Below are 24,578 nucleotides of genomic sequence, written 5' to 3' on the forward strand. Positions count from 1 at the left end.
GCTGTTGTAGGCTGCAGCGGGACATTGACAGGATGCAGAGATGGGCTGAGAGGTGGCAGATGGAGTTCAACCTGGATAAATGCGAGGTGATGCATTTTGGAAGGTCGAATTTGAAAGCTGAGTACAGGATTAAGGATAGGATTCTTGGCAGTGTGGAGGAACAGAGGGATCTTGGTGTGCAGATACATAGATCCCTTAAAATGGCCACCCAAGTGGACAGGGTTGTTAAGAAAGCATATGGTGTTTTGGCTTTCATTAACAGGGGGATTGAGTTTAAGAGTCATGAGATCTTGTTGCAGCTCTATAAAACTTTGGTTAGACCGCACTTGGAATACTGCGTCCAGTTCTGGTCGCCCTATTATAGGAAAGATGTGGATGCTTTGGAGAGGGTTCAGAGGAGGTTTACCAGGATGCTGCCTGGACTGGAGGGCTTATCTTATGAAGAGAGTTTGACTGAGCTCAGTCTCTTTTCATTGGAGAAAAGGAGGAGGAGAGGGGACCTAATTGAGGTATACAAGATAATGAGAGGCATAGATAGAGTTGATAGCCAGAGACTATTTCCCAGGGCAGAAATGGCTAGCACGAGGGGTCATAGTTTTAAGCTGGTTGGAGGAAAGTATAGAGGGGATGTCAGAGGCGGGTTCTTTACACAGAGAGTTGTGAGAGCATGGAATGCGTTGCCAGCAGCAGTTGTGGAAGCAAGGTCATTGGGGACATTTAAGAGACTGCTGGACATGCATATGGTCACAGAAATTTGAGGGTGCATACATGAGGATCAATGGTCGGCACAACATCGTGGGCTGAAGGGCCTGTTCTGTGCTGCACTGTTCTATGTTCTATGTTCTAGCAGTGGACCCAACACCGACCCTTGCGGTACACCACTAGTAACTGGTCTCCAGGATGAACATTTCCCATCAACTACCACCCTCTGTCTTCTTTCAGCAAGCCAGTTTCCGATCCAAACTGCTTTATCTCCCACAATTCCATTCCTCCGCATTTTGTACAATACCTATTGTGGGGAACCTTATCAAAAGCCTTGCTGAAATCCATATACACCACATCAACCGGTTTACTCCCATCTACCTGTTTGGTCACCTTCTCAAAGAACTCAATAAGGTTTGTGAGGCACGACCTTTCCTTCACAAAACCGTGCTGACTATCCCTAATCAATTTATTCTTTTCTAGATGATTATAAATCCTATCCCTTATAACCTTTTCCAACACTTTACCAACAACTGAAGTAAGGCTCACTGGTCTATAATTACCAGGGTTGTCTCTACTCCCCTTCTTGAACAGGGGAACGACATTTGCTATCCTCCAGTCGTCTGGCACTATTCCTGTCGACAATGACGAGTTAAAGATCAATGCCAAAGGCTCGGCATTTCCTCCAAACCATCAGAACAAGAGATGTCACAAGGATTGGTGCTGGGTCCACTGCTTTTCATCATGTATACAAATGATTTGGATGTGAACATAGGAGAGATGGTTAGTAAGTTTGTAGATAACACCAAATTGGTGGTATAATGGATAACGAAGGAGGTTACCTCAAAGTACAACAGGATCTTGATCAGATGGGCCAATGGGCCAAGGAGTGGCAGATGGAGTTTAATTTAGATAAATGTGAGCTGATGTATTTTGAAAAGGCAAATCAGGGCAAGACTTATATACGTAATGGTAAGGTCCTGGGCTGTGTTGCTGAATGAAGAGACTTTACAGTGCAGGCTCATAGTTCCTTAAAGTTGAGTCACAGGGAGCTAGAACAGCAAGGAAGGTGTTTGGTATGCTTGACTTTATTGGCCAGTACATTGAGTATAGGATGGTAACTTGTATCAATGTGTACTTTACAAGCTTCAAAATCTCCCCTCCCCCCAACCACCTCCCAAAAAACCAAGCGGAGGCTTGGGGGCCACCTTGCGGAACACCTACACTGGGTTCACAACAAACAACTATGCTTCCCAGTCACGAACCATTTCAACTCCCCCTGACACTCCTCAGACAACATGTCTATCCTGGGCCTTCTGCAGTGCCACAGCGATGCCACCCAAAGGTTGCAGGAGCAGCGCGTCATATTTCGCTTGGGGGCCCTGCAGCCCAATGGTATCAATGTGGACTTCACAAGCTTCAAAATCACCCCTCCCCCTACTGCATCCCAAAACCAGCCCAGCTCATTCGCGCCTCCCTAACCTGCTCTTCCTCCCACCTATCCCCTCCTCCCATCTCAATCTCCACCCTAATCTCCTACCTACTAGCATCATCCCGCCCCCTTGATCTGTCCGTCCTCCCTGGACTGACCTATCCCCTCCCTACCTCCCCATCTACGCTCACCTCTACTGGCTCCATCCCTGCCCCTTTGACCCTGTCTCCTCTCCACCTATCTTCTCCTTTACCCATCTTCTATCCGCCTCCCCCCTCTCCCTATTTATTTCAGAACCCCAATTTCTGATGAAGGGTCCAGGCCTGAAACATCAGCTTTCCAGCTCCTCATATGCTGCTTGGCCTGATGTGTTCATCAGCTTCAAATTTTGTTATCATTGAGTACAGGTATTGGGAGGTCACATTTGCAGCTGTACAGGACATTGGTTCAGCCACTTATGGAGCATTACATGCAATTCTGGTCTCCCTCTTATAGGAAAGATGATGTGAAACTAGAAAGAGTGCAGAAAAGATTTACAAGGATGTTGCTACGCTGGGAGGGTTTGAGCTATAGGGAGAGGCTGAATACATTGGGGCTATTTTTCCTGGAGCGCCAGAGGCTGAGGGGTGACTTGGTAGAGGTTTTCAAAATCATGAAGTACATGGGTGGGTGCCTTCAGTCCCTTTTAAATCTTTTCCCACTCACCTTAAATTGATGCCCTCTCATTTTTGGACTCGCACATCTTGAGGAAAAGGCCTTGTCTATTTACCAAATCTATGCTCCCCGTGATTTTGTAAACCTCTATAAAGTCACCCCTCTGCCTCGAACGCTCCAGGGAAAATAGCCCCAGCCTATTCAACTATTCTCTCTAGCTCAAACCTTCGAACCCTGGCAACATCCTTGCAAATCTTTGTGCAAGCATTTCAAGTTTCACAATATCCTTTCTATAGCAGGAGATCGGAATTGCTCACAGTATTCCAACAGTGGCCTTAACAATGTACTGTAAAGTCACAACATGATCTCCCAACCCTGCATTCAATACACTGACCAATAAAGGCAAGTGTGCTAAATGCTTTCTTCACTAGCCTGTCTACCTGCAACTCCACTTTCGAGGAACTATGAACCTGAACTCCAAGGTTGCTTTGATCAGCAACACTTCCCAGGACCTTACCATTAAGTGTATAAGTCCTGTCTTGACATGCCTTTCCAAAATGCAGCACTTCACATTTATCTAAATTAAACTCCATCTGCCACTCCTCAGCCCACTGACCCATCTGATCCAGGTCCTGTTGTGCTCTGCATTAACCTTCTTCACTGTCCACTACACCTCCAATTTTCATGTCATCTGCAAACTTACTAACTTTGACTCCTATGTCCACATCCAAATCATTTATATAAATGATGACACGTACCGGACCCAACACTGAACCTCATGGCACACCACTGGTCACAGGCATCCAGACTGAAAAGCAAACCTCCGCCATCACCCCCCATCTTGTTTCTTTGAGCCAGCTCTGCAACCAAATGGCTAGTTCCTCCTGTATTCTATTGCTAACCAGTCTACCATGAGGAATCTTGTCAAACACCTTACTGAAGCCCATATAGGTTCAAGTCCTCATTAATCCTTTTCGTTACTTCCTCGAATAACTCGATTCTAATTTAATTCGCCACGTGTTCCATTGATTAAAAAATCACAACGAGAAACCATAGGTTTAATCCATAACAGTGCCACTTTGTTGGAAGACCTAGCTCACCAACATGGCACTGTATCCTCATCATTCAAGAACAGAACACGTATAAAGCACTTTTAAAGTAACAAAATGATTTGAAGTATGTCATATGGTACTTTCGATTCACCTCAATCATTCATTAAATTCCGGGACTTTCGTTGCCTGCACGCTCCTCTATGTGTGTGTGTGTGTGTTGGGCGGTGTGATGAACTGGCAAGTCTTAAGATTGCCCCAGTTCAGGAAGTCCTCTAGAGACACTTTTCTATTGACCCATGCTTTGCAGTTCTTCTTCAATCCTTTAAATTCATTCATGTCTATTATTTTATATGCTTTGTCATGTTGGACGGAGTAGGGGCATGTCCTATGGTTTACCACCGTGTAATTATAATGATGACAATCAATAGTCGCCGTATTAACTAGAGTCCTTCCAGGTCTGCATTTCTTTGAGAATTTCTCCCGATGCATGAGCCGGCAGCAGGCACAAAGTAAACCTGCGCTAAGGGACAGTATTACTTTCCATGGCCGTCAGGTGGCAGCAGTGACTAAGCAGAGAATTGTGTCCGCGAGAAGTACATTTTCCCACAGATTCTTACAGCTATGCTTCCTTGGATGATGATACTGTAAGATCAAGTTTTCTCTTTCAATGTAACCAGTACTGGTCCACTGCTTTCCTCGCTTCAAAACTGCCAGTATTGCGGCGAGGCGCCTTAGACGTGGTTTCACATTGAACTCTGGAGAAACTTGTATTACCGGAATCTTGCAAAAGAGGCGACCAATTCAAGCTTTCTCTGTCTGCAGCCATGAAAAGTTTATGGACGATGTAACCTTAAATTTAGAAAGTACTGGCTGTAACCCAACAACCTTCATCTTAAAGGTCAAATCGGGAGGCTTTCTACTGACTTTCCTGGAAGCCTTAACTCTTTTATTTCTGGACATTCTTTGCTACTTTACAGCTGAAAGGAGCGAGTCCACAGGAATAGGTTGAAAAATAACCGATTTAGGAAATGGGTTCAGAGATAATGGGAACTGCAGATGCTCCCTCTCTGATGAAGGGTCCAGGCCCGAAACGTCAGCTTTTGTGCTCCTGAGATGCTGCTTGGCCTGCTGTGTTCATCCAGCCTCACATTTTATTATCTAGGAAATGGGTTCGTTAGTTTTGTTTTGACAAGTATTTTTTATAATACATAAATGGGTGTCGTTAATATCGTGTAAAACCAAGAGAGGAAGTCTACTATTCAGAGTCTGGAGCCTTGTTCCAAACCCATTTGAACAATTATGTTTTGTATTGGCCTGGCACAATGCCCTAATTTTGAGTTGGCAAAATAATGATTTCACATTCATGTACGCCAATTTCTACACCAGGAGCGTTCATCAATTTATGCAGAGGTTATCCTAAACAGGAAATATTTTATCCCTAAAAAGTTCAGTTGTTACTGTGTGTGTGTGTGTGTGTGTGTCTGTCTGTATGTGTCTGGGAACAGCACAGCACTGGGATAATACTGTCGTCCTGTTTTCCCATGTCAGCTCCCGCACAGCCTCCCCCTCTCTCTGAAACACACAGACACATCAACGCATCCACCAACATTTAGCCATATAGTGTGAAGATAATTTGCTGGGAGACACTGTAGAGATAAATGCGTGGATATACTAAAACCAGGAGATAGTGTTACCAGTGGGTCTTGCAATGTTAAGGCAGACAGTACAATTAGCCCCTTGTTGTACGAGCACATCGCCAGAAGCCAATGTCTCCGAGGCGTCCATGTAGGACATGTAAAAAGGAATCGCATCATTGTTGAATGATAAGTTTGTCGAGAATATGTTTACAGCGACTACATTTTTTTCTCATGACTAATTTGGACAGTAGCTGTAACTTGTTTAAACGAAATTGCGTCGTTCGGATGCAAAAATTGCCTTTATTTATTGGCAGTTGTTTGGTAACTTGACAGTAATACACCCGAATTAGACGTTTTGATGTGGGCTTTTATACATCGGGAAGTTAAAGTAGTAACCAACTCCGGCTTTAAAACGTTAAATAAGGTGATTAGGAGGATGAAAGCCAGGATCACAAAATGTGATTTATCACAGTTTCTTTTATATAAAGGTGTAGCTAAGCAGCACATAATCCGGGTTATTCACGAGCTGTGCTGTTTATTAGATGTTTGACCTTTTGAGTTACAGGGTTTGGAACATTACAAGGGATCGCAGCCATAGTGAATGAGGAAGTCAGCCGCTGCGTCTATTATGTGGGGGATCTTACAACAGTTTTTGGAGCTAGTCTTCGGAGCTCTGAGATAACAAAGTGTAGAGCTGGACGAACGCAGCAGGCAGAGCAGCAGGAAGGCTGACGTTTGGGGCCTAGACCCTTCTTCAGAGCTCTGTTCCTCGGAACTCAAACCCCTTCCCTTTATAGAGAAGGCTCCATTCTGTTGGCTGCAGTTACATGGTTCAGGTCAATGCCACAAGCCAGCATTACATCGAACGCCAGAAATGATGATGTCCTCAGCAACATTGAACTCTGTATTTATTCAAGCCTCTTCAGATATCAGTGTCGCTACCATGAGCCCACGGAACAAGTCGAGAGAGAAAGATTGGCTGTTTCTTTCCTCCCCAGTTATCCTATGCCACGTTATACAATTACTTACATTATTCCATTGATCTCAAGTGTTCCAACACTAATACACATTGATTGGCTCAACCAACCTTTGGATCATTGAATGAAGCGCTGGGTGTATTAATAGTTTATATTAAGAGGAGAAAATTAGAAGGTACGTCGAACGGAATGATCTTTAAAAGCCCTTACGACTGGTTTGGTAAAAAAGAAGAAAATGTTGTATCTCTCGTACATTAATATGAAGTGATTTGGAAACAGTATCTGACAACTTTGCAGTCCAAGGATTTTTTTAATTGAAAGCCTGGGAGGAGGTATAATATGCGGCTGAGTTTTCAACTGTCCAGAGGAAGAGAGATAGACCACCTGGGTGGGGGCTTGTGGCAAAGACAGCAGTCACTGATCAGTGTTGGGGACCGGAAGTTAAAATTGAAACAGGAGGTGCCTGAGGTTAATTAAAAGAAGAACTCGGTGACACTAGGCACACGTGTGAAAGGTTGCAAAATAACACTGGCCAAAGGAATCAAGGATAATTGGTAACAAAAATAATTGGCACAATGTTTATCTGACCCAGTGCAAAGCATGGTCAATTACCCCAACAATGCGGAAAATCTCACAGAGGATTCAGTGAAAGATTGGGTTTATGATTCCTATAGAATAAATCTGTCAGACAAGTTCGCCCAGAGCAAACCAAGAGACAGCCTTAAGAAATTCCCAGCGTGTTAACCACACCCCTCCCTGAGCAGGACCAGCAAAGGACTCGATAAAGAGCCGTCGTGTACCTCACCTTCTCGGGTGTCAGCCCTTTATTAATTACCCCGGAGGTCACGGGAGTGCTTGCAGTGGGCACTTCGAACAGAGTTGCCCCTCGCTATGACCGTTTCTTCGCACGACAGGGAAAATAGCACCGCAGTATTTTAAGAATCCAGCTGGGACGGACCTCGACTTTGTCAAAGGCTCCATTCCCAAGATTCCCTACATTGCACCAACTAATTCCGTCCAGCCAAGTCGCTAAAGGAATGTAAATACTGGGGTTGGTCTTCGTTGGGACGTAGGTTCGGAAATCACCCCGCCGCTGACGTGAAAGATTGCTCCGCCAAACCGCTGTTTCTTTTTCAACAAAAAGAAACAGAAATTTCTGGAAAAGCTCAACAGGTCTGGTAGCATCGGCGCACAGCTGATGCTGCCAGATCTGCTGATCTTTTCCAGAAATTTCTGTTTTTGTTTCCGATTTACAGCAGTTCTTTCAGTTTTTATTCACCCCGTTTTTGAGTGGAGTGACAGGAGAAATATTTTCAACCTTTTTACTTCGGCAATCTACCATTCTTGTGGAGCCTTGCAATATGCATTTGTGAAAATGTAAGATCTTTGTAGACCAGGAGAATAAAACGAGAGATAAACTGAACGTGTTCACAAATCCATTGCAAAGACTTGAGGTGTGTCCAGTTTCTTTATTCTAATCTGCAGACAGAAAACAATGTAGGGCACTGTCGGTTTGTATTGGGCCCATTCGGACGTAACTCCACAAACGTTCATGTTCTTGTCCTGAATTCAGTTAAAAACTTGCAGTTGAGATACATATCCGTTTCTGGTCAATCTTTTAACTACACTGAAACTCAACTTTTCAAGCGCTTTTCACGCTGTTTTAGCCACTAACAAGACGTCCGTAAAAGTAACCGCAGTGGGTTACAGCAATGCCCAGAGACTAGGACCTTTGAAAGGACGGTTCGGGAAGTTTCTTTGTAAACACGTTGGGAAAGAATCCTTTATTCCACATCAAGAGGCCTGCCAATTCTATTCCCGCTGCTGCAACATGACTCGTGTTTGGCATCCTCAAGCCGGTTTATTTGCTGAATCTGTTGACATTTTCTGATTAAATTCAGTGATAAAACGTACACACGCCACCCACTGAGCCCCGACCACTGGTGGTTCCACAGGTCGCCACAAAACGCGAAAAAAATGCTAATAACGCGGGCGAAAAAAAAACGTTCCACACATTTTACTGGAAATTCTCTACATGGATTCAAGAAATGATCCCCTTTCAAGTTGTAAGTTATCTGTTTCGTACAAGCCAAACGTGCAAGTGATACTTCGTGCAGTGCATAACCGAATTCATAGAGCTTATGTTCACAAAATTAATACTTTGGAAATAATTTCGTATCATCCAGGTGGAGTGGAGAATGGAAACTTCAGATTAACATTGCCTTGTTAAACTTAATACTATTAACCCTCAGTAAGTGCTGGCTTGCATTAGTGCCTGATGGATGGTTTGGTCATCAGTTGGTCTGACCTCAGAGAGATGGGACTAACTGTCCCCTCTCTTATCTCGATTGACAAATGCTGGACCCGGGGGGCAATTCCCCATCTCCCCCCCGGGGGGCAATTCCCCATCTCCCCCCCCCCCCCCCCCCCCGAGTACGAACGCGCAGCCTTCCCAATTACTTTTAAATTATCACTAATCTGCCATAAAATTGCGTGCGTACTGGGCATAGTTTGTCTTTATGTTCCCCAAACTGCTAAAAAGAGTGAAATGCCCTTTCATGAGGAGCGCACACTCGCCTGAACAACGCTGCTATTTCGTTGATCGGCTTGCAACTATAGTCCAGGCAATTGCCATGCAGTTTTTTTTAAAAAGGCCTGTATTCTATAATTCTTGCCCATTGCTTCAATTAGGAGCAAAAAAGAGAGAGGGCTTTGTAATGCAATTGTCTTGCAAAGGAGAGCGCCTTAAATTGGGGGATTATGCGAGCTGGACCACCTGTAGGGCATTCATGGGCATTTCTATGTGTTCAGGCCTATGCCTTACTGCCTGCAGTCTGGTCAACAATGCAGAAAAAGCTGTTTGAAAGACTGTTCCCCGTTCCCTTCGTGCTCACTAACTGTTACAACTCGTCCCCCCCGTTTAAACGAGTTAAGTCTCAGAAACGTTCCTTCTTATTCATTTTTAAAGGCACCATGGCCGACGTCCTTGAAAACAAGGGAGGCTAGAAATGAAAGGGGGGGGGGGGGGGGTGGTGGAGAGAAAGAGAGGGGAAAAAAAGTACTTCAAGCTTGGAAACGAGACATCAAAGTTACCCGATTCAAAAGGCTCACTCCTACAGATTAACCCTATTGAATTGAGCCTCGTTTAAGAAATTATGTACTCAGCCAGTAGGCAGCCAGGTAAAAAGTTCAACAATTACTAAAATATTCAGTTGCTCCTAAACTGATATCTCAACAAACTACCCACCAGTAAAATGCACATTTCTCTTCCCCACTCCTGCCCCTCCCGCCCAGAAAAGATTTGCCGAGCATGTTCCAAAAGTAATTAAAAATCAAAAGTTGTTTTATTGTCAAAATAGAATAATTGTTTCAAATAATTCCTGGTGCTCCTGCAAAGGCAGCCACTAAATTTTTTTATATATATACAAAAAAATGTACATACTCTGAATATACCTCAAAAACGCTTTTGTTATGTACACAATTTACAGATTTGTGTTCATAGTACAAATAATTATATAAATACAACTTTGCATGAAACCCGTATTACTTAGGGATACTCAAAAAAAGGATTTTAAGGCAGGTTGATGCACCCAGGCTTTTCACCATTAAGAAATGTGTCAAGTACGCCATTCATTCCTCTATTTAAATTATTTCCATAAATGTCATCAATTAAAAGTGACCAATCGACTCCTTGCAATGATCATAAAATCGCGACTGGCTGAAAAGTTTCTGGTCATGGACACGATAGAAATTCGTTTCCCCTCACACATCTGGACAGCTAATGGACGCCGTGCGCATAAAAATGGTTACGATTCGTGAAGTATCAGTGCCAGGTACACTGTTCCGGTCAGTCCTTCACTTCTGACTCCTGGATACCATTAGATGTCCACTAACATTTTAATAAGACGCTGGGTTGAGAGAGAGAGAGAGAGCTCCACAGTTTTAGACTTGGGATAACGGCACTTGTTTGGGGTAAGACACGGAGCTGGCGGTGCCAGATCTCCAGGTGAGTCCGGTGCTGGCGTCGCTGTACATGGAGCCGCCGGTCCCTTTACTGCCCCAACAGCAGCGTGTCCAGAAGGCCTTCCAGGACTCCAGGGTCTTGCCTGACCAGATCCACACGCCCGAGGTGATGCCCACCAGCAGGCACATGAAGTACTTGAGCATGAAGACGGCGTAGTCGGGCCGGCGGGCCTCCTGCTCGCTCAGGCACGAGCAGTTGTGGGTGAGCTCCCAGTGCGGCCGGTTGTGCTGCTCGTAGAAGTAGCAGGCGACCACGATGGTGGCGGGCACGGTGTAGAGCACGGTGAAGACGCCGATGCGGATCATCAGCTTCTCCAGCTTGTCGGTCTTGGTGCCGCCTTGCTTGAGGATGACGCTGCGGATGCGGAACAGCGAGACGAAGCCGGCCAGGAGGAACATGGCACCGATGAACAGGTAGATGACCAAGGGGGCCAGCACGAAGCCCCGCAGGTTGTTCAGGTTCTGGTTGCCTACGTAACAGATGCCGGCCACCGGGTCTCCGTCCACCGAGCTGAGAGCCAACACGGCGATGGACTTGACGCTGGGCACTAGCCAGGCGGCCAGGTGGAAATACTGGGAGTAGCCGGCGATCGCCTCGTTGCCCCACTTCATGCCGGCGGCCAGGAACCAAGTGAGGGACAGGATGACCCACCAGATGGAGCTCGCCATGCCGAAGAAGTACACCAACAGGAAGACCAAGGTGCACAGGGCGGGCCCCGTGGTCTCGTAGTGGACGTGCGGCTCCAAGGGGGCGGCCGGGCGGCTGCAGGCCACGCTCTCGTGCCCCGCCACCAGGCGGACCAGGTAGCCGGCCGACACGAAGAGGTAGCAGGCGGACAGGAAGATGATGGGCCGCTCCGGGTACTGGAAGCGCTCCATGTCGATCAGGAAGGTGGCGACCGTCGCCAGGGTCGAGACGAAGCACAGCACCGACCACAGGCCGAGCCAGAAGGCGGTGAAGCTGCGCTCGTCCGCCGTGAAGTAAGGGTCGTGGCACGGCACCGCGCAGTTGGCCGCCTCGCCCGTCCTCACGCGGTTGTAGAGCGGGTGGCGCTCGCTGCGCACCGGCACCATCGGGGCCCGGCAGTGGCAGCCCGGCTCGCAGCGGGCAGGAGGCCGCTGCGGTGGAACGGCAGGCCGGCGGCTGGCCCCGGGCCCTGGGGGAGCGGCGGCCGGGGGCGCTGCCGCCGCAGGAGGGGCCCGGGGGCGGTGCGGGAAGAGCGGAGCCGCCGTGGTCGCCTCGGTCCGGTTGTAATCCATGCACAGGGTCTCGGGCTGTCCCTGCCGGGGTAGCCGCTCACACTTCATCCTGTCCGGCCAGGCGAAGCCGTACTGCCGCATGAGGGGGGCACAGCCGGCCTTAGCCCGTTCGCACACGCTGCGGCACGGCGGCAGCGGTTTCTTGTAGTCCTCCAGGCAGATCGGCGTGTACATGCTGCACAGGAAGAACCGCAGGTCCGCCGAGCACTGGATCTCCACCAGCGGCCAGAACTGATGCACCTCCAGGCCCGCCTCGTCCTGCGAGTCGTGGTTGAACTGGTTGGGCATGTAGGTGTAGTTGTAACCGATGCCTTTGCACAGAGGCACGGTGATCTCCTGACAAGACAACTCCTTAGCGGCCGAGGCTCCGCTCGACCTCTGCAGCAACACCACGGCCAACAGCAGCTCCAGCAGGTAGCAGCACTCCATTGCAGCCTCCTCAGACCCTCCAGGCTTGGTTTTTATTCTTATTTTGTTTAGAAAGAAAAAAATTGTTTCACGCCAGCACTGATTCTATCTTTTTCTTAAACTTCCTCTTTCCCCCCCCCGCTTTAACAAACGCCAAGATAGAATCCTCGAGTCCAGCTGCAAAGTGCAAGTTGTCTCCGTCTCCTCCTCTTGCCCCAACCCCGACCCCCAGGAGCACCCGCCAGCCTCCTGCACCCCCTCCAATTCCTCAGTCCGGATCTCAGAACGACATGCGGGTCAACAGCCAACACACATTCAGCCTGGGCATCGGGCTGCGGTCCACTTCACGCAGAGGACGAGCCACTAAAACATGAGCTTTCCACTCCCCAGCTCACGCAGGCCGGTCTGACTAAGCTGGCCACAACTGCACCTTTTTCCTCACCCCTCCCAAAACAAAAACTTCACACAAGTTCCTCCTAACTTTTTTGCTTCTTTTAAGACGACCAGGGCTTCTCCCTTTTTTGGCTGGTTGTACTGGGTCTTGGAAGGTGGGTTGCTTTCAGACTGTTGTGGCCCTCCTCTTCCAACCCTTCCCCAAAACAAAACAAAAACCACACAAAATTCCCCAGGACTAAATACGAGCGCCGCGTCGCATTAAGTGATCACCGAACGCAGAGAACCTAATACTGTTGTATATTTATAACGTGAGAAAGCCAAATCCCACCCCCTCCCAGGCCGGGGTTACCAATCACACGATGACAGGGGCGGAGGGAGAGTGGAGGGAGACACAGCGTCTGTCAATCCATTCTCGCCTCAGAGAAGAATCCCACAGTGACAGTTTCCAGAGGGGCTGGGCGTTTAGCAGGTTAATTTTCGCTTGTTAGTTCCTCGCAGGGGGCTGTCTTTAAAGTTCCCTCCCCCTCGTACAGGAATTGTTTGGGTTTTTTGTTTGAATTGAAGCGCCGATGTTTCATTCGACCAGAGACTCACGCAGAAGGTGGGACTGCTGCATCTTTAAGAACGGAAACTTGAGTTAGTTAAAGGCGATGGGCATTAAGGAAAAAAAAATAAAGAACAATGTAGAGGTGTCCTGCTGAGTATCTCCAGCATTTTCCGTCCCGTAACAAGAGAGCAGGTGGCGGATTTTGCTAGATTTTTTTTGCAGTGGAGGGAAATATAAACAGCGCGAAAATAGGACGAGTTTCGAGCGAGGGATTGTGTCCTGCTATGAATTTACAACTGAACACATTTTAGCTACGCTTTAAGAGTCTGAACGGGCAGACACTGCAGCAAGTTTTAAGATTGTAGACGTGCCCCGTTTCGAATAAACTTTGATAAAAACTTTCGTCTTCTTTTCCGGTTTTGTACATTTCAGTACTGCCCGCACTCGCCTATGTATTTCAGCGATGGCCAAAACTCCACTTTAATGTTGGCGTTTATTTATTCTTGCTGTATTTTTGAAAGTGCAAAGCAGTTCAGCGCAAGGACCTTGATCGCGGTTTATGCATTTTTTTTGGAGCCGGGTTGAGCGTCCCTCGACTCGAAGTGCAGTCCGAGTTCTATCAATTCACATTCTGCAACCCCCCGCTCCCCCGCCCCGAAGACTGCCCCGATACACCCCATCCTAAACTCAACTGAATGAACCACAACGCCTCCTTCGCTATTTCATTCTCACAGAAATATCGCGAAGCATTTAGACATGATGTTTTTGGATACTGTGAAATGGCCTGGTGTGATGCCTTTACACATGATTAATGGGATCCACGCTGTTCATATGTATATACGTTACTACACAGTGAGTAACATTAGTAGCAGCTCCGAAATAGTACCAGGGTTAGAGACTGAAGTATCTGAAGACTGGACGCCTCCGCTTTGTTTGCTCTCCTTCCAAACTTAATGTTCGAAGCACTATATTTAACAAATATTTATTTTTAATAGGCTGATGACATTCGGTGCAAAGTGAATTCGCCGGTGAATGTATTTTTTCAATAAAGGAGTTACTTACAGATGCAGTGCAGCGATCATATTTGAACTAGCTTTCATTCATAATATCATAGAAATATAAAAAGCTGCATAAAAATACAGGCTGCTCTAAGGACAGTGTCTTTGAAAAAAAATGATGCCTTAATCAACAGATAGGTACAGTCCACCAATGGCCAATGTAATCTTTTTGTCATGTTCTGATATAAAGTATCACAAACCTAACTATAATGAGGGCAAGTAAAATTAGTAACGAGAAAAATCTTAAGAAGTTATATTATGTTATCAAGATTGTTCTAAATGAAATGTTGTAGCTGTGTGGTGTGTTTCCTACACTCTTGGGTGTTTCTGAAGTAAACTCCTGAAGTTATCTGTTTTAGAGTGTAAACTCCAGTCAGTTTTACCATTTCAAATTCATTTAAAATTACATAGTTATACAGCGCAGAAACAGACCTTTTGGTCCAACTTGTCAGTGCTGATCAGATATTCTGAACTTACCTAGTCCCACTAGCCAGCATTTGGCCCATGTCCATCTAATTTTTTCCTATTTGCATACCTATCCAGATGCCTTTCAAAATTTTGTAATTGTACTAGCCTCCACCTGCTTGTATCAGTTGTCACTTCTTCTGGCAGCTCATTCCATACATGCAGCACCCCCACATGGAAATGTTGCCCCTTCGGTTGCTTTTAAATCTTTCTCCCCTCACCACAAACCTGTGCATTCTGGATGTGGGCTCCCACACCTGAGGGGAAAAGAGCTTGGCTATTTACTTTATCCATGCCCCTCCTCCTGATTTTATAGCCGCAAATGCTCCAGGGAAAGATGTCCTAGCCTATCCAGCCTCCCCTGTATAGCTCAAATCTTCCAACCCCGGCAATATCCTTGAAAATCTTACCTGAACCCTTTAAAGTTTAGCAACGTTTGTTTAAATGCATTCTGAATTGAGAGGTTCCCAAGTGATATAGAAAGAATATCTTCCAATTTCCTTTGTATTCATTATCACAGGAAACAGATGATGGTCCAGCCAAAAAGGTCCAAGATTCAATTCATGATCTAAACTGAGCAAGCTCAGATGAGGCAGCACTACATTTGGCTTCAGTATCTTTGTGATGGAGAGGGAGAGACTCCTAAGTGGTAGTAAATTTTTCTTTGGATGTCGGCTATGGTACGATTAGGTTCGACTGCAACATCCTCCTTTGCCTCACATATCACTGTCAGGACTCTAAGAGAAAGGGAAAGATTTCATGCTGAGGTGAAGCAGACAAGAATTAGGGAGCCAGAGATAATGGGAACTGCAGATGCTCGAGAATCTGAGACAACAAAGTGTGGAGCTGGATGGACACAGCAGGCCAAACAGCATCTTAGGAGCACAAATGCTGACGTTTTGGGCCTAGACTCTTCATCAGAAAAGGGGGATGGGGAGAGGATTCTGAAATAAATAGGGAGGGAGGGAGGGGGAAGGCAGACCAAAGATGGAGAGAGGAGAAGATAGGTGGAGAGGAGCGTATAGGTGGGGAGGGGATTGGTCAGTCCGGGGAGGACGGACAGGTCAAGGGGGTAGGATGAGGTTAGTAGGGAGGAAATGGAACTGCGGCTTGAGGTGTGAGGAAGGGATAGGTGAGAGGAAGAACAGGTTAGAGACGCAGGGATGAGCTGGGCTGGTTTTGGGATGCATGGGGGGAGGGGAGATTTTGAAGCTGGTGAAATGCACATTGATACCATTGGGCTGCAGGGTTCCCAAGTGGAATATGAGTTGCTGTTCCTGCAACTTACAGATGGCATCACTATGGCACTGCAAGAGACCCAGGATGAACATGTCGTCTGAGGAATGGGAGGGGGGTGTTAAAATAGTTCGCGTCTGGGAGGTGCAGTTGTTTATTGCGAACTGAGCGTAGGTGTTCTGCAAAGCAGACCCCAAGCCTCCGCTTGGTTTCTCCAATGTAGAGGAAACCACACCGTGCACAGCGGATACAGTATACCGCATTGGCGGATGTGCAGGTGAACATCTGCTTGATGTGGGAAGTCACCTTGGGGCCTGGGATGGGGATGAGGGAGGAGGTATGGGGGCAAGTGTAGCACTTCCTGCGGTGGCAAGGGAAAGTGCCGGGTGTGGTGGGGTTGGAGGGGAATGTGGAGTGGACAAGAGAGTTGCAGAGACAGTGGTCTTGCCAGAAGGCAGACAAGAGTGGGGATGGAAAAACGTCTTTAGTGGCGGGGTTGGATTGTAGATGGCGGAAGTGTCGGAGGATGGTGCGTTGTATCTGGAGGTTGCTGAGGTGGTATGTGAGGACTAGTGGAGGACAATCCTCATAGTCCTCACATACCACCCCACCAACCTCCAGATACAACGCATCATCCTCCGACACTTCCGGCATCTACAATCCGACCCCACCACTAAAGGCATTTTTCCATCCCCACTCTTGTCTGCTTTCCGGAGAGACCACTCTGTCCGCGACTCCCTTGTCCACTCCACACTCCCCTCCCACCTCACCACACCCGGCACTTTCCCCTGCCACAGCAGAAAGTGCTACACCTGCCTCCACACCTCCACACCTCCTCCCTCACCCCCATCCCAGGCCCCAAGATGACTTTCCACATCAAGCAGATGTTCACCTGCACATCCGCTGTACCCATTGTGGCTTCCACTACATTGGGGAAACTAAGCGGAGGCTTGGGGACCACTTTGCAGAACACCTACACTTGGTTCACAATAAACAACTGCACCTCCCAGTTGCGAACCATTTCAACTCCCCCTCCCATTCCTTAGATGACATCTCCATCCTGGGTCTCCTGCAGTGCCACAATGATGCCACCCGTAGGTTGCAGGAACAGCAACTCATATTCTGCTTGGGAACTCTGCAGCCCAATGGCGTCAATGTGGATTCCACAAGCTTCAAAATCTTCCCTTCCCCCACTGTATCCTAAAACCAGCCCAGCCCGTGCCTGCCTCCCTAACCTGTTCTTCCTCTCACCTTTCCCCTCCTCCCACCTCAAGCCGCACCACCGTTTCCTACTTATTAACCTCATCCCGCCCCCTTGACCTGTCGTCTTCCCCGGACTGACCTATCCCCTCTCCACCTCCCCACCTATACTCTCCTCCCCACCTATCTTCTCCTCTATCCCCCTTTGGTTTGCCTCTCCCTCTCTCCCTATTTATTTCAGAATCCTCTCCCCATCCCCCTTTTCTGATGAAGGGTCTAGGCCCGAAACGTCAGCTTTTGTGCTCTTAACATGCTGCTTGGCCTGCTGTGTTCATCCACTCCACACTTTGTTATCAAGCATTAGGGAGTCTCTGTGTTGTCCTCTACCCAATGTGTATTATCTTCCTGTCTTCACAGAAATACCCCCTATTGTAGTAGAGACATTTTATCAGCAGTTTTCTCATCCTCCTTGTTTATAATGACACAAGTCAGCTACTTTACAAAAATAAAGCAAGAAAATGAATATATAGTGCCTTATATCTCTACAGTAGTTATTTGTTTACAGGAAGATTGTACGAACAGTTGGGGGATGAATATTTACTAATTGTGTGTTGTTTGAATGTAGAAGACAGGTCTGCAAAACACCTTTTCACTATATCTTAAAGATATATGTAATAATAAATCATTCATTCATTTTTTTATTGGGGAAATCTTAGTTGTTCCACAGGGTCTATGGCGTCTGCATTTACAGGAAACACTTGATTTCCATATTTCATCCAAAATATCTGACAATCTCATAACAACATGCCCTAGAATTATGGATATTTCCCTAATCAAACTGTTCAGAGAGATTATTACACACTTCTGAAGTAAATGGCTTCTGAACCCTGAACTCCTGGATCAGAGATAGGGACATAGCTACTGCACCACAAGAGCCATCCTGGCTGCTTGTAGATACGTTAACTTGTTCAGACATATTCTGACATGCCTTGAGAGCATGCAGGACTCAAATCCAAGCTGACTGGCTCAAAAGCTGGGATACAACCATTGTACCACAAAAGCCCTTCCCCTAGAGTAAGACGTTCATGTCCTTGAGTGAGGTGTGAGCTCACAATCCTCTTAACACTATCGTGAAATTACTTTATTAACATTAGTTATGCTGGTATGAGCACTAAATGACTAAAAGAGGTGATTTAGCTGACATGTGATATTGCAGATAATCCTGACTTATAATATTATTAGAACATAGAAGGCTCAATCAAAAGTGACCATTGAATCTGAGACAATCACAAGATTACCAGGCAATTACATAAGTAGTTAACAAAAGAAAATGCCGATAAGTTGACAATAAAGGAAATGAGTTATGACTGGAAAGATGTTAATGTGAATTCAGTGCCTGCACATCTCAAAACACTATACATACTTTCCATTTTGAAATAGCTAATTCTATAATTTCTGTGAAAAAATAAACAGAAATGCATCATACTATCTATTCACTTTAGGGACATGAATGAAAGCTTTTGAGAAATCTAAAAGTTTTGACATATTTGGATAACTTTCAAAGTAATTTATTGCAACAGTATAGTACTATCCACATGTTAACTAAATGTGTCAAAACTTAATTGGCAGGGCAAGAAGATGGGAAGAAACAAATGATTCACCTAGAGTTAAGTTTGGCAGTTGGCTGAAGGCAAAATCACTGAATTTAACATTAACTGGTTAGTAAGTATTTAACTAGATGTTAATTGTGGTCAAGTTGTATCAGTCATCTTTAAAGTTTAAGTCTCATAAGTCCCACTTGAGACTTGGGCATAGAATCTACTGATGCTTGAATACAATACCAAGGAACTACTTCATTGTTGGAGTCATTAAATGATCATCTTGTCTGCTGTTTCATATTGAAATGGAAGATTCCATTGCACTACTTTCAAAAGGAACAATGGAATTCTCTCAATATTTGCTGCTCACCCAGCATCACTAACAGATTATTTGGTTATTATTACCCAGTTGTTCCTGACATCTCAATGTGTTCAAAACTGATTGCCAAGTTTCCTTCATTACAACTGTGACTGCATTTTAAAAGTACTTCATTGGTGTAAAACTCTTAGGACATCGTGTAGTCATGAAAGGCGTTATAGAAGTACAAGTTTATCTTTTAGTTGAGAAACAGATATTGCTAGAAAACCTCAGCAGGTCTGATTGTGTTAACATTTCTAGTCTTTTGACTCATTGTGGGAACGTTTTATTTATTTTAGCTTATCTTTTGGTTCTTCATTCTATTTTAACATATTTCATGAACATTACAGAACACAACACAATGTTCTTGATCAAAAATTATGTTTGCATGTTGTGAATATCCTCGGCTGCAGATTTTAAGTGTATTTGAGAAATAAACAATTGATCATTTTTTAACATTTATTAAACAGAACAGCAAACCTTACTTCAGTTTTTTGGAATAGCACTTGATGTGGCAATTGTTCTGCTTTTGTCATATTTAGCTCCTCCAGACTCATATTTGGCTTCCTTTTCTTTTACTGTCAGTACCACCCATATTGCCTTGCACCATCATTCAATTGTCACATAATCACTCCTATCTTCCATATTGTTGCAAACCATTCAGTTTGTTCCATTTCATTTCTTAACCCTCCACCTACCTCAGTACTCACTTTCTACACAAGGGTGGTATGGAGGCTTGGTGGTTAACACTGCTGCCTCACAATGCCAGGGACCTAGGTTCAATTCCACCTTGGGCTGAATGTCTGTGTGGAGTTTGCATATTGTCTGCATGGGTTTCCCCCATGTGCTCTGGTTTCCTCCCACTGCCCAAAGATGTACAGTGGTTTGGCTGTGCTAAAATTGTCCATAGTGTCCAGCGTTGTGCGGGCTACGTGGGTTAGCCATGTATATGGTTAATAATGTGGCATTATTTGGGAAGGATGGGATGTCCTTCAAAGGTCCAGCATGACCTTGACAGGCCAAATGCCGTCTTCCACAGTGTAGGACACTATGATTCTTCTATGAAGCCTGTTCATCCCTCTAACTCCAATGTAAAGTCACTGACTTTGAAATATCGACTCTCCCTCCTGTCACAGATGCAGCTTTGCTTGCTGAATGTTTTTCAGCATTTTCTGTTTTTATTTCAGATTTCCTGAACTGGCAGTATATTGCTTCTGGAAAGAGACCCATGTTACTGATTAAGAGAATAGACTGGATTTTCTGCTTGGGTGGAATCACAGCTTGTATAATGGAGAAGCACACTTTGTGTCTGTTTGCTGACATGAAGGCTGATCTTGCCAGAGTTCCCAGCATTAGCAAAACATACATGAGTATTACAGACTGCAGAATGCAATTCACTGTGATCGTGCTATTTGAGAAACAGAAAGTTTAAAGGTTGGCAGCAGCTTCTAAGGCATTTCCAACCAAACAATATTTCTTATCTGTACAACTTATTTATTTACAGGCTGTCTTTGGGTTACAAACTGGTTCTGTCTTGAGTCAGTTCATGAGTCGATTTGTACACAAGTTAAATACAATACAGAACAATATAAAATAACTGTTTGTAACTATAGGAAATGTTCATAGGTTAGATCTTTAAAATTACACCTCCATGTGGGACTATGTTTGAAAGTACGGGTGCTTGTAGGTGAGATGCTTGTAAATCGGGGACCCTCTGCATTTAACATTTCAGATGTTTTTGAAGTCTTCCAGGAGGGGTTAAAGCCTACAGTTTAGGCAAGAATGTAGTGAGTTGACTAAATATTCAAAAAAAAATCTGCAGTATTGATGATAACAAAGTGTGAAGCTGGATGAACACAGCAGGCCAAGCAGCATCTCAGGAGCACAAAAGCTGATGTTTCGGGCCTAGACCCTTCATCAGAGAGCTCTCTGATGAAGGGTCTAGGCCCGAAGCGTCAGCTTTTGTGCTCCTGAGATGCTGCTTGCCCTGCTGTGTTCATCCAGCTTCACACTTTGTTATCTTGGATTCTCCAGCATCTGCAGTTCCCATTATCTTTGCAGTATTGATGTACTGGAGAAGCATCAGCTCAAAAGAAAACAGCACACAGCAACAATGGCAGGAAGTGCCTTGCAGAGTGAATGCCAACAGGACCACAGCACTTGGAACAACTCAATGCCTCAATCAAAATAAAGAAGTCAACAGCATTTTATGAGAATAGAAAAAAAATGATAGCCGCTTACCCTGCCTCTTTGTTAAAGTGAAAAAAATATCATCAATGTCCAAGAGAGATCACCATAACCTTTCACCTGAAAATGTTCCTTCCTTCCCACTTTGCATGCAACTTAGCAATACAGGCAATCTACTTATGTATCTATGCTAAAGTGTCTTAATACTTCGCTCCTGTAGAAGATAGGAGCAGAAGTAAACCATTTGACTCCCTTGAGCCTGCTCCGTCATTCAATATGACCATGGCTGATCATCAAGCTCAATACCCTCATCCTGCCCTTCCTTGATCACTTTAGCCACTAGAGCTAATTCTCCTTCTTGAACATACACAATGTTTTGGCCTCAACAGCATTGTGTGGCAATGAATTCCAGAGGCTCATCATTCTCTGGGTGAAGAAGTTTCTCCTCATTTCAGTCCTGAAAGATTTATTTACTCCTTACCCTTATACTATTATCCCTGGGATTGGATGCCCCACCATTAGGAATGTCCTTCCTCTATCTAACCTGTCTGGTCCTATCAGAATTTTACAGATTTCTATGAGATCCCCCTCATTGTTCTAAATTCCAGGGAATATAATCCTAACTGATTCAATCTCTCCTCATTCATCAGTCCCAGAAATCAATTTGATACCTTCATTGCACTCTCTCCGTAGCAAGAACATTCTTCCTCAGATAAGGAGACAAAATTGAACGCAATATTCTAGGTGCAGCTTCACTGTCTGATTACAGCAAGACATCCTTATTTCTGTAGTAGAATCGTCTGGTTATGAAGACCAACATACAGTTTGTCTTCTGTATTGCCTGCTGCACCTGCATGCACACTTTCAGTGACTGGTGCTTGAGGGCGCCCAGGTCTTGTTGAACATTTCTCTCTGTCAATTTATAGCCATTCAAATAATAATCTGCCTTCTCATTTTTGCGACCAAAATGGATAACGTCACATTGTTCCACATCATACTGCATCAGTGATGAATTTGCCCAATCACTCAATCCAAATCACACTGAAGCATCTCTGCAATGTCCTCGCAGCTCACCTTCCTACCCAGCTTTGTATCATTTGAAAATTTTTTGGTAGCACATCTTGTTCCCTCATCAAAATCATTAACATAATAAACATCGAGACACAGCAATTTCAGGTACTCATTCTAATCAGATAGTAAGAAGGAGCACTAGGTTAGTGAGAAGAGAACATATTTAACTTTCCAAGAGTAACTGGGTAGATGCACCATGTGCACTCACACTTTGGTTCCTCTTAACTGCCCAGGAAAAACTTTTATTTTTCAGTAATTTTGAATAGTCACTAGTGGTCATGAGTATAGATGTAGCATCATGAGTGGTCAGGACAAAATTATGTCTCAGCAAAACATGATTTGAACCTATTTTGAAAATTAGGGGCATTAATGAATGTGCTGAACTCCTGATTCAAGCAAATACATAAATGGGTGCTACAAATTGAGCAGTAGGAAGGACACAGGTTGTCCTGTGAAATTGGGAGATTGTCCATTTTAAGTTTGAAAAACACAGTGCATATTAATTTCTTATCTTTAACACAGTGCATATTAATTTCTTACACTAAACACAGTGCATATTAAATTTCTTACCCTTTCATTAAAAATCAGAACAAGGGGTATTTAAGAGTTGTGGAACCACCCAACTGCAAATTTCCAGACCTCAGGTACAGCAAGGAAAATAATGAAGGGGAAGTTTAGCATGACTGATGATATTGTTTAGAAATCATTCGTGTCGCCTGGGCCTTTATTAAAGTTAATCAGTCTTGTGGTTCTGTTGCTCATAATTCTAAACTTATTTTATGTCAATGATGTACTGCACCTCCTGTGAATAATGGTCCAACCTGAACTGAATCGAAGAATTTGGGAGTATTTGGTTACGATGACCTTGCTGTAGTTTCTGCAATATAGAATTGTAGAATGGTTGTGAAAAATATAATGCAGAAGAAGGCAAAGCAAACCTTGTCAAATTACCAGAGATAATGGGAACTGCAGATGCTGGAGAATCCGAGATAACAAAGTGTGGAGCTGGATGAACCCAGCAGGCCAAGCAACATCTTAAGAGCACAAAAGCTGATGTTTCGGGCCTAGACCCTTACGTCAGCTTTTGTGCTCCTAAGATGCTGCTTGGCCTGCTGCGTTCATCCAGCTCCACACTTTGTTATCTTGTCAAATTACCACATGGTGCAATATTGTGAATGTACTGTTCACTTCCACTTGCACTATTAACTCATCTACCTTGTTGTGAAAGTTGCTTGCATTCCGTTGGAGTGTCTTCAGTTCTATCTTTTTAATAATTTCACAGCCAGAGACACTAGCTGCTGGCAAATTCTTGTAAGTTTGTATGTTTTGTAACTTCTGCCACACTTGGATTATTTACATTTTGCCAGATACCTTGCTGTCTTGCCTTGCCTCTTTACTTTATCATAATTTTCCCTCAATTGATCCCTTACCCATTATTTAGTTTGAAGCCTTCTTTACTTCTCTAGTGTTATGAGTCACCAGAACACTGGTCCCAGAATGATCGAGGTAAAAGAATTTCCAGTCTGTACAGCTTTCTTTAGTACTGAGTGCTAGTACCCCATGAATTGAAAAACTATCCCACTTGATTGACAATCGATGCATCACTGGAGACATTTACTGCCTTGAGCACAGTGGTGGCAGTGTGTCACATCTACAAGGTGCACTGCAGCAATTCACTGACAGGAATTCAACATCACTTTCCAAACCAGGAAACTCTACCACCTAGAAAACCATGGCTCACCGATGCATGAGAATACCACCATATGCAAGCTCTTCTCCGATTCACTTATCATCTTGACCTGGAAGTATTTGCTATTCATTGTCATTTGGTTAAAATCCTGGAACTCCCTGCCTAACAGCACAATGGGTTTCCTTACACCCCAAGGATTGAGGGGGTTCAAGAGCACAACTCACCACCAATTTCTCAAGAGGGGTTAGGGATAAGCAACAAATGATGGCCTAGTCAGTGGCTCCAACATGCCTTGAACGAATAAAATTAAAAAAAACACAATACCTGTGACATTAAGAATGGATGACTCAATTGCTTGCCAAACTGGTGAAACACATTTGACTGTGAGTAACAAACCTCAAACCCTACACATGTTTTGCAGCTGCCTATGTGATTTGACAATATTTTTGTAATTGACAATTGACCTGAATGCCATTGACTGAAAGGGACTGAGGCATTCCACATATGAACAATGGCCAATTGAAGTGAGACTTGCACTGAGAAAAGACAGACAGCTCTATCTGTTATGGCTTTAATTTCCATGTCATTGATTTCAACAGTTCAGATGATGGGCTAATCCAAGTAGAA

At 44.8% G+C, this 24,578-nt stretch overlaps 1 protein-coding gene across 1 annotated transcript; it reads right to left on the bottom strand.

Moving 5' to 3' along the window:
• Positions 1–10,375: 10,375 nt before the first annotated feature.
• On the bottom strand, positions 10,376–12,824 carry fzd8a (frizzled class receptor 8a). Its single transcript, XM_048563375.2, has one exon. The coding sequence runs from the start codon at positions 12,164–12,166 to the stop codon at positions 10,397–10,399; it is 1,770 nt and encodes a 589-aa protein (XP_048419332.1). The 5' UTR covers positions 12,167–12,824; the 3' UTR covers positions 10,376–10,396.
• Between the last annotated feature and the right edge of the window lie 11,754 nt (positions 12,825–24,578).

Source organism: Stegostoma tigrinum, chromosome 2, assembly GCF_030684315.1.
Source record: "Stegostoma tigrinum isolate sSteTig4 chromosome 2, sSteTig4.hap1, whole genome shotgun sequence".
In the NCBI taxonomy this organism is placed as follows: domain Eukaryota; kingdom Metazoa; phylum Chordata; class Chondrichthyes; order Orectolobiformes; family Stegostomatidae; genus Stegostoma; species Stegostoma tigrinum.